The following is a 13,122-nucleotide window of genomic DNA, read 5'->3' as shown; positions in this document are numbered from 1 at the left end:
TGGGCACAGTAGGTTGGGGGCCTAGGGACCCCCATGGCCACGGCTGAGTGGCCCCGGCCCGGGTGGGCCTCGTGTCACAGCCCCAGCACCAACAACTGCCAGGACCTGGGCAACTCCATCCTGTCGCTGCTGGACCTCATCAGGATCTGCGTTAACACTGGCGTCAATACGGTGACGCTGGTCAGGGTGGGGCCGGGTGGGAGGGTGCTGGCAGGATGGCTGGGGGGCAGGCCGGGTGGCGGGGGCCTGCCTGGAGTCACTGTGTCCTCCCCCACCTAGCCGTGGCGCAGACTCCGTAGCTTCTTACACCAAGTGTTTCGTGTTATTTGTGAGAAAGGTAAGTGGAGGATGGGGAGGTTGGGGAATAGGAAAGGCAGAAACCAGGTGTTCTAGCCCTGACCTTAAGCGGGCCCCTTCCTCTCCCGCTCTCCCTGCTCAGACACCGTAATTATGCAGATCCTCTTCCTGCACCTGCCTCTCCAACCCTGGAGAAGCCAGGCTCCCCACCAGCCTCTCACCTGTCCCCGATCCACAGAAGCTTCTGAGTTATGCTCACCTGGGAAGCAGACCCAGCCCCCGAAGCAGAGCGCCCCTGCAGTCGACCTTCGGTGCACCATGGACCCTGTGAAAATGACCGTGTTGCCCCCACCCACTCGCCACTGTCGCCATCGAGACTCTTCAGCACGCTGCGCCCACCGCCACGTAGCCTGGGCTCCTGACACTGACAGCGATGACGAGAAGACCCCACGTCAGCACACAACAATCTGCTCCCACAACTGGGATTGCCCCAAGGACTGGGAAGGCTTTCAGTCCACCCAGGGGTTCTGGACTCCCTGGGCCCAGGCTGCCGTGGAGCCACCTACCCAGACCATCCGCTTCCAGCAAACTGCAGAGGGAAGGCCGCTCAAAAGAGAGATGCAGTCAGAGCTGGGCCTAGAGGCCTCCGCGTACCCTGTGAACCCCCGCCCCACAGCCCTCAGGCCCTGAGCCACAAGAACGGTTCAGTGGTGCCCCAAGCAGAACAGGAGCAGTGCTCGCCAGCGCAGCCACCCATGCTGGGCTCGGCCCACATCCCAGACATCCCCCGGCACCACTCCTCAGGGCACGTAGCCTGTAATGCCAGAGACGTGAGGGGGTGGCTGCGGGAGCTGACCAGGGAGGTGGAGGCCCTGTCCCACTGTTACTCCCCGGTCTCTGGATCCAGCACGGCTGAGGGGACGGGAAAGGCCTGGGTATACCGTTCCCTGACAGAGAGGTGACTGGAAGAAGAATAAAAAGAAGAGAGGAGGTGGTTTGTGGTGGTGTGGGGGGTGCCAGGGCCCACACAACACCCAGAAGCCTGGTTGCTAAGGAAATGATCTCCCTGGCAACAGGGCCTAGAGAGCCCTGAGGACCCTCATCAACCTCTTGGCCTCACCAGGCCCTGTCCTCAGCCCTTCCCCAGGCCCTTCTTGGTTCCAAGGCTCCCATCTGCCTCTACTCTGTTCTTTAGTGCCCAGGGAAGCCCCCCAAATCCCACTCCAGATCCCCAGGCAGTACTGCACTTGAGTGGAGACCCTCATCCCCATGGCCTCAGTCTCTCAGAGGTCCGGCTCCCACCAGAGCCCTGGTTTAGGCTGTAACTACAGGTGAGGTGTGGTCCCTCTGAAGCCCTGGTTCCTTTGGGGAGGGATGGCTGAGTGAGGGTACCCAGGCCCTCACAGTTCCCCAGTCAGAACCCGAAGCTCCTGTATACTCGAGAAGGCTTGGAGCGGAGGATAAAATATTGAGGACACTCTCAAGGGCTGCGTCCACACAGCCCTGTGTGACCTCACTCCTCTGATTAGCACTTCCATGTCACAAATGAGGAGACTGAGGCTCAGAGACGCCAAGTGACTTATTCATGGTCACACGGACACCAAGGATCAACTTCGTGGCCTCAGACGCTCCATCCCCCTGCTCCCACAGGTAGATTCCCATTGCTACTGGCCCATCAGAGTCTCCTCCCACCTTCCTCAGTTTCCCACGTAAACTCATCAGGATATTGCATCCACTGGACAGCAGGGAAACCCAGGCCCTACCTACTTCTAGACACTTGGGATCACACACACGCACACAACCTGGGAACAAGGAGCCAGGTCGAAGGGACTAGACCTCACCTTCCATACCAGATGGGTTCCTGGAATGTGAGCAGATAGGCCTTTTATGAATCACCCCGCTTCTCTGTTCATTTTCATTTGACTAACGTTATCGATCATTTTAAGCTGATTCCATTAAGTGGGTCTATATTGAGCACCTGCTATGTGTTTGGAGTCTTGATGGAAAATGCCCACTGGCTCTTTCTATTTCTTTCTTTCTTTTTTTTCTTTTTGGCCATGCAGTGTGGTTTGCAGGATCTTAGTTCCCCAACCAGAGATTGAACTGGGGCCCTCATCAATGAAAGCGTGGAGTCCTAATCACTGGACCTCCCGGGAATTCCCTGTTCCTCTGTATCTGTTGAGATGTTCATTGTACAAACAAAATGACTTGAGGTTCCCCAGGTACCACTTTCACAGACCCCAGCAATGAACCCGGTTTATAATAGTAGATTCCTTTTGTCATATCACAATTACATCTATTTTGTGCTTTGTGAATTTCATGTGGTTTTCTCAAGACAGCAGCTAACCGGTTTTCAACTCGGAGGGTTGGCTCAGTGGGAGGGCAGTTGGTTAGGAAGGAGAGAAACCATGGTTGGGGGTGGTCTCTGGCAAAGGTGGCAAACCCTTGCTCTGAAGCAAAGGGGCCAGTGGGCTCAGTGACCACCAACACATAAGGCTGCAACCCCCCGCCAGGAAGGGGTGGGTACGGTGGGTACTAGAGGGGTTATGACAGGGAAATGGGCAGGACAAGGAGGGGATGGTGCAGTGGGGCGACCCCAGAGGGGACTCTTACTGTCACTCATCCATCTAGTCACCCTCGCTGCTGGCCCCAAGCAGGCGTGGGTGGGGAATCACAACAGGCTACATAAGCTGCCATAATGTCTCGAACAATGAAATGGAGGAAATCCTTTATGCATGATTCAGTCCCTATGAAGACTGTCTCTCATCTGTAGCAACCATGCTTGCAAATCAAGTTAAGCAAGGCCCCATGGAGACAGAAGGACAGACTGAACTCTGGGGACTAGGCTCCATGTAGTGGGCGCCGAGGGCAGAGATGGCCACATAAAGGGCCAGCTGAGTGGATGAAAGCTTGGCCACCTCGGCATTGTGACTCCCTGCAACGTGTCTCATTATGACCACGCTCCCTCACCTGTTGGTGGGTGTCTGCAGGTCCTGGCATGAGTGCACTGTGGGTCAGGGCCGGTGGGGGGGGCGGCGGCCCGCGGCCCAGGTGGCCCTAGGACACGCCACCATGGAAAACCGGCTCTGGTATGAAAACCTGGGGTGCTGCCATCAATACCAAGAAAGTACCCAGAATGCGGAGGACTTCCTACTCCTGCTGCTGGGCCTTGTCGTTCTTGTCAGCATTGGGATCAGCATGGCAACTATGGTCAGCGATGGTTGGGGACCACCAGTAGGGGTGAAGAGGGCTGAGGGTGGGAACCAGCTGCAGCCTGCACCTCCATCTGCAGGAACGGTGAGGGTAGAGAGCCTGGCCTTCATTTTCACCCACCCCACCCCACCCCACCCCAGGTATGGCATGGGCTCCAGAATGCCTTAGACAAGACCATCTATTGGATTAATCAGAAAAGTAAGTACGGAAGACAGGTAGGGGGTACCCCGCCCCCGCCACTCCCAGGGCCCTAGAAACCCAGGCCCCCAGGTTCCCAACCCTGAACTCTTCTGACAGTTGCCCTGCCTTCATGGACTCTCGCCTCCCCCAGGTGAAATCTCGCAGGCTTGTGAAAGTTCCCCCAAACATCCTCCAGCCAAGGCCCAAGATGTCCACACCCACTGCATCCTGGACCCTGTGGAAGTGAAGATGGCCCGCCCCACTTGCTACTCCCTGTCCTCCTACCATCATCTCGGCAACTGTAGCCGCAGCTGCAGCCGCCGCCCCTGCATCCACCAGCGGAGGCCGAAGAACCGCAGACAATTCCCCTACAGCCGCTCAGGCTTCCGTAGGCCGCATCGCAGCCACGGGATGTCACAGCTGCGGCCGATGCCCTCCTTTGATCGGGAGGACCCGGACTCCTACCTGGAGGAGGAGGAGGATCTTTCCTTCCCACAACCCAAGTACCCGTGGGGGTGCTGGGGAGGGCTCTACCAGCAGATGGGCTTGCCCTCCAACGTGGGCCTCTGGGCCTGCCAGGGTGGGATCCTGGCCAGCCTGCCACCACCCTGTCTCTACCTGTCGCCCGAGCTGCGCCGCATGGCCAAGCGTGTGGAGGCCAAGTCCGAGCTAAGGCTGCAGTCCTTCGGGGCCCCCTGCTCACCATCCCGCATCTGGGGCAACGTGGAGGCTGACCAGTGGACCTCGTCTCCACCACCTCTCCGACGGCTGCCCCCTAACCCCTCGTGGGTCCCTGGGGGGCATAGCACTTACCCCTCAAGGGGCCAGCTCCCGTATGACTCCTGGGATCAACGGCGGCGTGGTCTGGAGGGCTCTGAGACTCCATCCGCTCTGGTGCCTCGGGGCTGCCGGCCCGAAGCCTGGCAGCGCAACTCCCCCCCGGCCCACGGACGGAGCCTCCCCAGCTGTGCTCACAACCAGCTCAAGCGCAGCCCGCACCCCTCCACGGGACACTTGAACTACTCCCGGGATCCCCACGAAGTGCGGCGCCGGGCGGCCGAATGGGCCGAGATGCTGCCCGTGCGGCGCCCTCTGGCCACGTCCGCCTCCCTCACGGTGCTGGCCGAGGCCTCGTACCAGCGGGCCCCGGCTCCCAGCTCAGCGCTGCTCCTCCGCCCCTCCCAGCCCCTGCCCGACGTCCAGGCTACCGAGCACCCTCCACCCCCGCCCACCTTCATGCCACTCAGGCGGAACCCGGGGGGCAATGCCAACTACCAGGTGTATGACAGCCTGGAGCGGAAGCGGCAAGTGCAGGAGAGCCAAGCGCGGGCCAACTCGCTGCTACCTTCCACCTCGGCCTCGAGGCCCTCTCTGTACGGGAGCCAGACTGGGAAAATGAACTGACCAGCAGCAAATGGGAGCGGGGGCGGGGGGGCGGCAGGGCATGGAGAGAGGAATAAAGAGCGCCAGAGTCCAGGAAACACTGGTGATCTGTGGCTTGGAAGCGCCACTCCTTCTGCCAGCCTGGGTCCCTGCCCTTGGCTTCCTGCAATAAGAAGCCAGTGTCCCCTTCTTGGCCTGAGGGTCCCCTTGGTTTAGTGGCCACAGTTCTGCCAGCAGGCCCCTCCTGGTCCTATACCATGCACTAAGTAGGTCTGCAGCTGCAGACTCCAAACCACTGGTCTCTGGGCACCTCCTCTGTGTCTCAGCTGTCCCTGTCCCCAAAGAGCCTCATACAAGAAGCTGCTTCCAAACTGGGAGGTTCCACATCTGGGCAGGTCCAGCTCCAGGCCCAGTGAAGGGCATGAAGAAGGCTGAGGCTCTGGACTCCAGCCAGGCCTTCAGCAGGCCTCTGAGGCCAAGGTCTTCCTAGTCTCAAGAGGGGCCAAGAGACGGAATGTGTCATTCGAACAAGTGAGTGACCGGGCGGTGAGCGAATGAATGACCGCTCGAGGGGAGGTGTGCCGGCCTACGGGCCCTGTTTGACTGTCCAGGCTCAGCTTACCTGACCCTGGTTACCAGGGGAATGCCACCCTGGGCCCTCCTTTTCGTCCCCCTCCCTCACTGTGACCTCACCACCTGCCCCATCATGACCCAGTCTGGCTCCCAGTGACTATATGGAGGCCAGGGGACTCAGGCAGTCCTTGGACCCCCGGCCATGGGTGAGCGAGCCCTCTACTGAGCCGAGCCATGCTCTGGCAGCATCCCCAGGAAATGCCAGGAGCTAGGAGACTCAATTCTTTTGATCCTGATCAGATCCATCTTCCTCAACTTGGGGATGAATGTGGTGACTATGGTCAGGGCAGGATCTGGGCAGCGGGGTTGGGGGAGCCCTGGGGTCTTGAAGGGGCTGAGGTGGGAGAGCTGCTGGGGTGTGGCCGGACAAGGGTTGGATTTCAGGGCTCACCCTGCTCCCGGCCTCCCCCCTCCCCTTCTTCCCTCAGCTCTGGAGGCATCTGAAGAGATTCTTGCGGGCACTTTTCAAACGCATTTTCCCCAAAGGTGAGTGGGCGCCAGCGTGGGCTCAGGGGATGTGGGCCTGTCCCCTTTCTTCTATCTCTGCCTTGATTCTCAGCCCCTCAGGAAGCCAGGCCCTGAACCATCTCGCCTTTCCCCGCAGACAAGCAAGCCAGCTGTGTAGGCAGCCATCGCATGCGCATGCGCTGCTCCGTGGATCCCAAGAACCTGCGCTCAAGAGTTTCTTCCCGCTTCCGCCATCGCCCAAGCTTCCTGCTCGGGCACCCAAACCACCACCCAAACTCCTGGATACCAGACACAAATGACGAGAATGCTTCTAAGTGCTGCTGGATGCCGCCTCAGTGTGGACGGACTGGGGCTTCCACGGAGGCTCCACGGGGACTGTGGAAGGAGCGGGTAGTGGGAGCTGGGGAGGCCCCTCCGGTCACAGCCTTAAAGTCCCAAGCCAACTTTTACTCCAGGTAAGAGACATCATCCAAGCTCTGAAGGATGAGCAAGGTGGACGTGGTTCCACTCCACCTGCCCCAAGAGAGCAAGACTAAGACCCCAGACTCTGACCCAGCCCAGGCCCCAGCCTGGGCCCAGACCCGCCCCCCAGTTCAGCCCCCTGCGCATGCTCCTGCCAAGGCCCAGGCCTTCTCCTCAGCCCACCCCACTGAGCACACCTCCCCCAGTCCGAGACCTGCTCCCGAGGCCACGCCCATGAGCACACTTCCGCCCAGGCCTTCTCCCTAGTGCACCCCACTGGGAACACTCCCGCCAAAGCCCAGACCTTCTCCTCCACCCACCCCTCTGAGCACGCCCCACCTCAGGCCCAGACTTGCTCCACATTCCCCCCCCCGAGCACACCCCCCCCCCAGGCCCAGACCCCCTCCCCAGCCCTCACCCCTGAGCACAGCCCTGCCCAGGTCCAGGGCCCTGAGCATACCTCAGCCCATACCCCAGCCCAGGCCCAAGCCCAGGCCCCCTCACAGGCCTCAGCCCAGTCCCTGGGCCACATATCTGTCTGCACCCTGACCCATGCTCATCTGACCTATACCCATGCCAACACTCTGGTCCCTCCCCCAACTTCTGCCCCAGTCCCTCCCCCAACTTCTGCCCCTGCTACTACTCCTGCCCTAGCCCCTACACCAGCCCCTGTCCCGACCTCTGACACAACCTCTGTCCTAGCACTGGTCATGGCCCTGACGACCACTCCAGTCCCTTCCACCACCCCTACCCCCATCCTAGATTCTATTCCCTCTACCTTGTCTGCCTTCAGCCAAGGCCTCTCCTCCGGCCGTGTGGTCTGCGATGCCCGCAGGGTAAAGCAGAAGTGATTCCATGTGTGTCCCCCTCAGAACTCTGGGTATTCCAGAAAGGACTTGGGTACCCTCTCCAGGCCCCAAGAGGGGCATGGTCTGGTGAGCTCTGGTACAGCTGAACAAACACTCAAGCAACGTAGTGGGGACAGTGCTAAGCCCTCCACAGGATCCATACTGGGTTACCTGGAGTTGGGGAATATGGAATGGAAGATCTCAAATGATGCCAAAGACAAATTTGTATAGTCCAAGACCTTCCCTTACTGCAGCTTCCTTCCTTGCAGGTCTGAGAAGAGAAACACGGACACCCAGACTCCAGTCTACCCCAAATTCCTGTACTCCAATGATGCTGCACCTTCTCAACCTTGCTTCCATTCTCGAACCAGTGCCCAGAGCTCACCATGCACCATGCCTCCACCATGCACTCTTTATCTGCCTCTTGTTTCTCCCAGATCATGGGTCCTTCATCAACACAGCAACCACCAGAAGCCCTCCACCTTAATACAACCCCCCACCTTTCCCCCAACCTCCAAGTCTCCTCAGTCTGTCCTCTCTTCCCAGGGCCCCATCCCTCCCCAGTTATCCACTACTTCCCAAACCCCAAGCCAGGCCCAACCCCCTGAACTTCATGAGAGTCTAGGCCTCAACGAAGGCTCTGTCCTTCCAAGGACCCCAGGCCCTTCCAAAGTCTGCAGAGTTTCCAGAAACCCAGGCCTTACCCCAAACCCAGGCCTCCCCCAAGAACCCAGGCCTTGCTCAAGATCCAGACCTCCACAAGCTTCCAGGCCTTACCCAAGATGCTGGAATTCACAGGGGCTCAGAACATACCCATAACCCTAGCTTACACAGCACTCAGGAATTAATCGAGATCCTGGCCCCCATAAGGGTCCAGCCCTTACTGAAGACTCTGGCTTATCCAAGAGATCAGGCCTCCATAACAACTCATGCCTTATCCCAAATCCTGGCCTCCACAGGAACCCTCTAGGAACTGACTCTGTCCAAGTTTTGGGCCCACATCAGACCTGAAAGTCATTTATATCTGAGGCAGTTCGTCGAAAGGAGGATGCGGGGCAGCACATACCATGGACTTCTGTCCCACCCAGTCAGAACTCCTGCTCTCCCAAGGCTCAGGTGGCCTACAATGACCTGCTAACCTTCTCAGAGGTACCTGTACTGATTGAGCTGCAATCACCCTCCCGGCGAGCAGGCAGCCAAGACTGGGTGTACCAGCCCATGGATACAGTTCCTCCAGCCTGCCAGAACTATCGCCAGATGTCTACGCATCCCAAAACCAGCTGGAAGCCCTACTGTCCTGGGTCAGGCACCCGGCTAGGGCATGTGGTCTTTGACGCCCGCGAGAGACAGTTCAGAGCAGGCAGGGACAAGTGCGAAGCTCTGTCTCCCAGGCGCCTTCACCGACAGACATCCAACAACTCACCGGAGACCATCAAGGAGTGGGGATATCAGTGTGTGATGAGCACTTTAGAAAAAGAGGGGACAGATATGCATGAGGAATAAAGAGACAAGAGAAGTGTTCTGTTGTTATCTGAGGACATCCACCCCAGCCCCATCCCACAGGGCCTGATGAGGACCTAAACTATCCCTGCTTTCCTTCCATCGCTGTCTAGCTAAATCCGTTATCCCCAAGGCCCTAGAGCTGCATTGTCAATTACAGTAGCCACTAGCCAAATGCCTATTAGAATGTAAATTAGTTAAAATTAAGGAAAATTAATTCTGTTAAAAATTAAGTTAAAAATTCTCTTCCTCAGGGAACAGAATTTCCCTGGCATCCAGTTCTGTTCCCTGGCGGTCCAGTTGTTGGGACTTGGCGCTTTCCCTGCTGTGGCTGGGGTTCAATCCCTGGTCGGGGAACTCAGACCCCGCAAGCTTCATGGCTTGGCCAAAAAAAAAAATTCTGTTCCTCAGTGCCACGACCTTCTAAATGCTCAGTAGGCACATGGAGCTAGTGGCTACTGTATTGGACGGCACAGATTTAGAACATTTGCATCATCATGGAAAATGCTATTGAAGAGCAGTGCTTTAGAGTTTAGAGCAATTTTCCTTTCCCTGTTGCCCACCCCCAGCATCTTAAAGCTCCCCCAGAGCCCAGAGAACTTAGTTCTTTTTAGGGTGGCTCAGAAGCCACCCTCTGGGGAGGAGGTAAGATGTGGGGATGGACACCCAATGCCTGATTTCCCCAGACTGTGAGAAAGAGCCCAGGCTTCAGTTTTCCTCATCTGGTCTCTTGGGTCACGACCAGATGTATGGAAACTTGCCTCCCCCGTTCTGGGCTGTGTTTGGGGCTCTTGGTTACTGAGGGAGAAGACCTCTCTTTGTCAGTGACTAGGAAACCTTGTGTTTTAGGCTCCCCAAATTGAGTCCTGGATTCTGAGGGTCCCCTCCTTCATAGGCCTCTCAATTTTTCGAGGTGTCTCCACTTAATTTTCTTGCCCATGGACTTAAGCCTAGTTCACTGTAGAGACAGACCCCTGGGAAAAAGGCATGTAAGAATTCCTGGTCCAGTATGCATTGGTCTAATCTGTGAGCGTGTCTCTGGTGTCCTATCTTTCTGTCCTATTATTCTGGCTCCTAGTTTCATCCTGGACTTAAGCTGTGTCCATGATAGCACTGGTTGCTGAAAGCCATTTCCTTCCCCTGATAATTTTTCATTGCCTTCCCCTAGCCCAGCTGGAGTTTCCTCTGGACTTGATTTTCAGTCCTGATAACTCTTCTGTATACACACATAAGCTGCGAGATTGCAAAGTGTTTTCCCTGCCACCACTTGTGTGTCTGAGGTGGGCAACACTAATATGTCCCTTCCCTGAGTCAGATGTCCATCCCTGGTTCACTACATGCACACTATCGGTGTGTTCTTGTCTAACATTACCACCACCGATTCCAAGGAGATATATCCCAGCTGGAGAGCCCATTTCCAACACCTCTGTGGCTCAGCTCTGACCTTGGACAAGTCATGTGCAACCTTTCTAGGCTTGCAGTCTCATCTCTAAAATGAAGTTATAATTGCATGCAAGAACCCTTCTAGATTTAAATGACCAGGGCTCCTCTACTCCCAAGTGAGATGTAGAGTCCCCTATTTCTCCGCATGCCCTAGTGTATGTCCCTCATTATTGTTTGCTATTCAGATCCATCCTATTAGGCCTCTGTCCTAACCCCAAGGAGTGTTTGTGCGGTTGACCTGGCCTTGTAAAGACACAGAATAGTTTATCTCCATAGAAACTACAACTTCCATCAGGCACTACTTCAACGGAACAGGAAAGGATGTGGGGGCGTGGCCCCAACGCCCTGGTAGCTTTGAAGACAAACTACAACTCCCAGGATAGCCGCGAGATCTCTGCAGAGCGAAAGGAGTGACTGAACTCTGACTGGAGGCCGGGCTGGTCCGGAACCACCCCGACAGTCTCCAGAAAGGGGCGTGGTTATAATTTAGGGGCGTGACCTTGCAGGCAGCAGGAAGAAGTTACCTGTTGAATCTTCCTATCCATTCTCTTCCCAGCCTTTGTAGCTAACCCTAAGAGGGAAGCCGCAAGCCACTAGCCTCTTCTGAAAAAGAGGTAAGGGGACGTAGACAAGGGGCAGCGAAGGAGGCTATTGCATTCCTTAGGAGGGGCCAAACAGCTACTTTCTACCTGCTGAGTCAGGTGAACCGTTCCATGGGGGCGGGGACCAGCATATGAGAAAAAGGCAAGGACGGAGGAGGTATTTATTTGTTCTCTTTCAAGACCAAATTTAGGGCCCTTCGTCTGCAGACCCATTGGCGGACTGTGTCTTGGGAACCCTCTTGGCCTCTGGAAGAGAAAAGAACGGGGGCCAGTTTTCCACAGCAAAAGGAACGGCCCGTCTGGGCTTCCTCCCGTCTGTGTATTTCCTAGCCCCCAGACGACAGAGCCATATGGCTTCCGCGGTCTGGGGGAGTGCTCCCTGGTGGGGCCCACCGCCCCCAGCCCCAGCCCGGCCGCTCACGGACATCGACTTCTGCTCTGGGGCGCAGCTGCAAGAACTAACCCAGCTGATCCAGGAGCTGGGTGTGCAGGCGAGCTGGAGTGAAGGTCCCAAGCCAGGACCAGATCTCCTCCAGGCCAAGGACTTTGTTTTCTCTTTGCTTGGTAAGTAACCCTCCTAGCCTTCGGGAACTTGCAGCTCTCAGCTCCGCCTCACCCCGCCCCGGCTCTGGATCACGCCTTTACGATCCCTTCTCTTTCCTTAGGTCTCGTTCACCGCCGGGACCCTCGCTTTCCTCCTCAGGCAGAGCTCTTGCTGCTTCGTGGCGGGATTCGCGAGGGCTCCCTGGATCTGGGGCCTGCGCCTCTAGGTCCCTACGCTCGGGGACCTCACTACGACGCCGGCTTCACACTGCTGGTGCCCGTGCTTTCGCTAGATGGCACTGGGCAGGAGCTGCAACTGGACGTGGGATCCTGTTACGCATGGCTCTTCCTCCCAGAGCAGGTACGCGGAACCTCGGTCCGGGAGGCATGGCAGGATTGCCTAGGACCCCCAGTCCCAGGAGGACGTGATTCGATCCACCCAGCCCAAAGCAAAGAAACTCCCAAGGATCCGCAAATCTCCGTGGACCAGCTACACGGTGACGTCACTGACCCTGAGGCACACGAGTCTTTGGAAAACTCACCTAGTAATGTTTCAGTGCCAGAGCTGCCTCAACAAGACGTAACCGATGTTGACTTTCCCTCACCACTGAAAAAAACGAATGGTGACGTCACCAAAGCAGCCGAAGTTAGCCCAGTGCCACAGCCGTCGGAGGCTCCGGAGGCATGGCCCACATTGTGCCCCGCCCAGGTGGCTGCCTGGTTCTTTGCTTCACTGGCTGCAGTCGCTGAGTCCCTGTTTCCGGTCCCGGGTGCCCCGCGCTTGGTCCACGCAGCCCGCCACGCGGGGGTCACCACCATCCTTGTGGCTACGCCCGGACCCCCGCGCCGCCTCTTGCTTTTCGACTTGATCCCCGTGGTGTCCGTGGCCGGCTGGCCCCAGGGGGCTCGGAGCCACTCGTGGGCCGGCCCGCTGGCCTCGGAGTCGTCTTCCTTCTACCTGGTGCCCGGCGGCGGCGGCACAGAGCGGCCGGACGCCTCCGGCTGGCAGCTCTGCTTCGCCCGCCAAGAGCTGGCGCTCAAGACGCGCATACCCGTTCCCCTGCTGCAAGCGCACGCGGCGGCCCAGGCGCTGCTGCGCCCGCTGGTGGCCGGGACTGGGGTCGCGGCGCCCTACCTCCTGCGGACGTTGCTCTACTGGGCGTGCGAGCGGCTGCCCGCGCTCTATCTGGCGAGACCCGAGAATGCGGGCGCCTGCTGCCTCGGGCTGCTGGATGAGCTGGGCCGGGTGCTCGAGGCCGGGACGCTGCCCCACTATTTTCTGAGTGGCCAAAAGCTCCGTGCGGGGGACGGCGCCGCTTCGCTGCTCGGGGCGTTGGCTCTGCTTCGCAGGGACCCTGCCCGCGCCCTGCGCGCCGCTGTGGAAGAGGCCAAGGCTGCACGCAAGGGGGGCGGCTTAGCCGGCGTGGGAGGCGGGGCCCATTAAAGACGCTGTTCCTACTAACCTCGAATGTGCTTCTGTTGGCCAGCGGGATGTGGAGGGGACTGCTCTCCCCTCACCCGGGAGACAGTCTGCTGAGCGCTTTGGGCCT

General features: G+C 58.1%; 3 protein-coding genes and 2 pseudogenes across 3 annotated transcripts; all 5 read left to right on the top strand.

Moving 5' to 3' along the window:
- Positions 1-352: 352 nt before the first annotated feature.
- LOC111171046 (spermatid maturation protein 1) lies at positions 353-1,561 on the top strand. Its single transcript, XM_022566697.3, is given in 2 exon segments — positions 353-955; positions 958-1,561. Coding segments are annotated over 2 exon segments (807 nt in total). The 5' UTR covers positions 353-450; the 3' UTR covers positions 1,260-1,561.
- A 1,083-nt stretch (positions 1,562-2,644) lies between these two features.
- On the top strand, positions 2,645-5,459 carry LOC111171282 (uncharacterized protein SPEM2-like). The gene is made up of 3 exons (XM_089900464.1): positions 2,645-3,507; positions 3,651-3,708; positions 3,842-5,459. Exons 1-3 carry the CDS (start codon positions 3,250-3,252, stop codon positions 5,092-5,094), a joined length of 1,569 nt encoding a protein of 522 aa, XP_089756590.1. The 5' UTR covers positions 2,645-3,249; the 3' UTR covers positions 5,095-5,459.
- A 389-nt stretch (positions 5,460-5,848) lies between these two features.
- LOC115802488 (uncharacterized protein SPEM3 pseudogene) lies at positions 5,849-6,903 on the top strand (annotated as a pseudogene).
- Positions 6,904-7,346: 443 nt separating this feature from the next.
- LOC149744801 (uncharacterized protein SPEM3-like) lies at positions 7,347-9,062 on the top strand (annotated as a pseudogene).
- Positions 9,063-10,894: 1,832 nt separating this feature from the next.
- LOC149744800 (transmembrane protein 102) lies at positions 10,895-13,034 on the top strand. The gene is made up of 3 exons (XM_089899891.1): positions 10,895-11,041; positions 11,210-11,593; positions 11,695-13,034. The coding sequence occupies exons 2-3, from the start codon at positions 11,380-11,382 to the stop codon at positions 13,014-13,016; spliced, it is 1,536 nt and encodes a 511-aa protein (XP_089756017.1). The 5' UTR covers positions 10,895-11,041; positions 11,210-11,379; the 3' UTR covers positions 13,017-13,034.
- Positions 13,035-13,122: the final 88 nt, after the last annotated feature.

This window comes from Delphinapterus leucas, chromosome 19 (genome assembly GCF_059928025.1).
Source record: "Delphinapterus leucas isolate spDelLeu-1000000601 "Yukka" chromosome 19, BTC_Dleu_Yukka2, whole genome shotgun sequence".
Classification (NCBI taxonomy): Eukaryota; Metazoa; Chordata; class Mammalia; order Artiodactyla; family Monodontidae; genus Delphinapterus; species Delphinapterus leucas.
This window is presented reverse-complemented; position numbering and strand designations above follow the sequence as displayed.

Bases quoted from the DNA above. Each gene is read 5' to 3' on its own strand.
- LOC111171282 (XM_089900464.1), top strand. From the start codon at position 3,250: ATGACCACGCTCCCTCACCTGTTGGTGGGTGTCTGCAGGTCCTGGCAT. The intron at 3,508-3,650 runs GTCAGCGATGGT...ACCCCACCCCAG, and splicing joins GGATCAGCATGGCAACTATG to GTATGGCATGGGCTCCAGAA. The intron at 3,709-3,841 runs GTAAGTACGGAA...CGCCTCCCCCAG, and splicing joins CTATTGGATTAATCAGAAAA to GTGAAATCTCGCAGGCTTGT.
- LOC149744800 (XM_089899891.1), top strand. From the start codon at position 11,380: ATGGCTTCCGCGGTCTGGGGGAGTGCTCCCTGGTGGGGCCCACCGCCC. The intron at 11,594-11,694 runs GTAAGTAACCCT...CTCTTTCCTTAG, and splicing joins CTTTGTTTTCTCTTTGCTTG to GTCTCGTTCACCGCCGGGAC.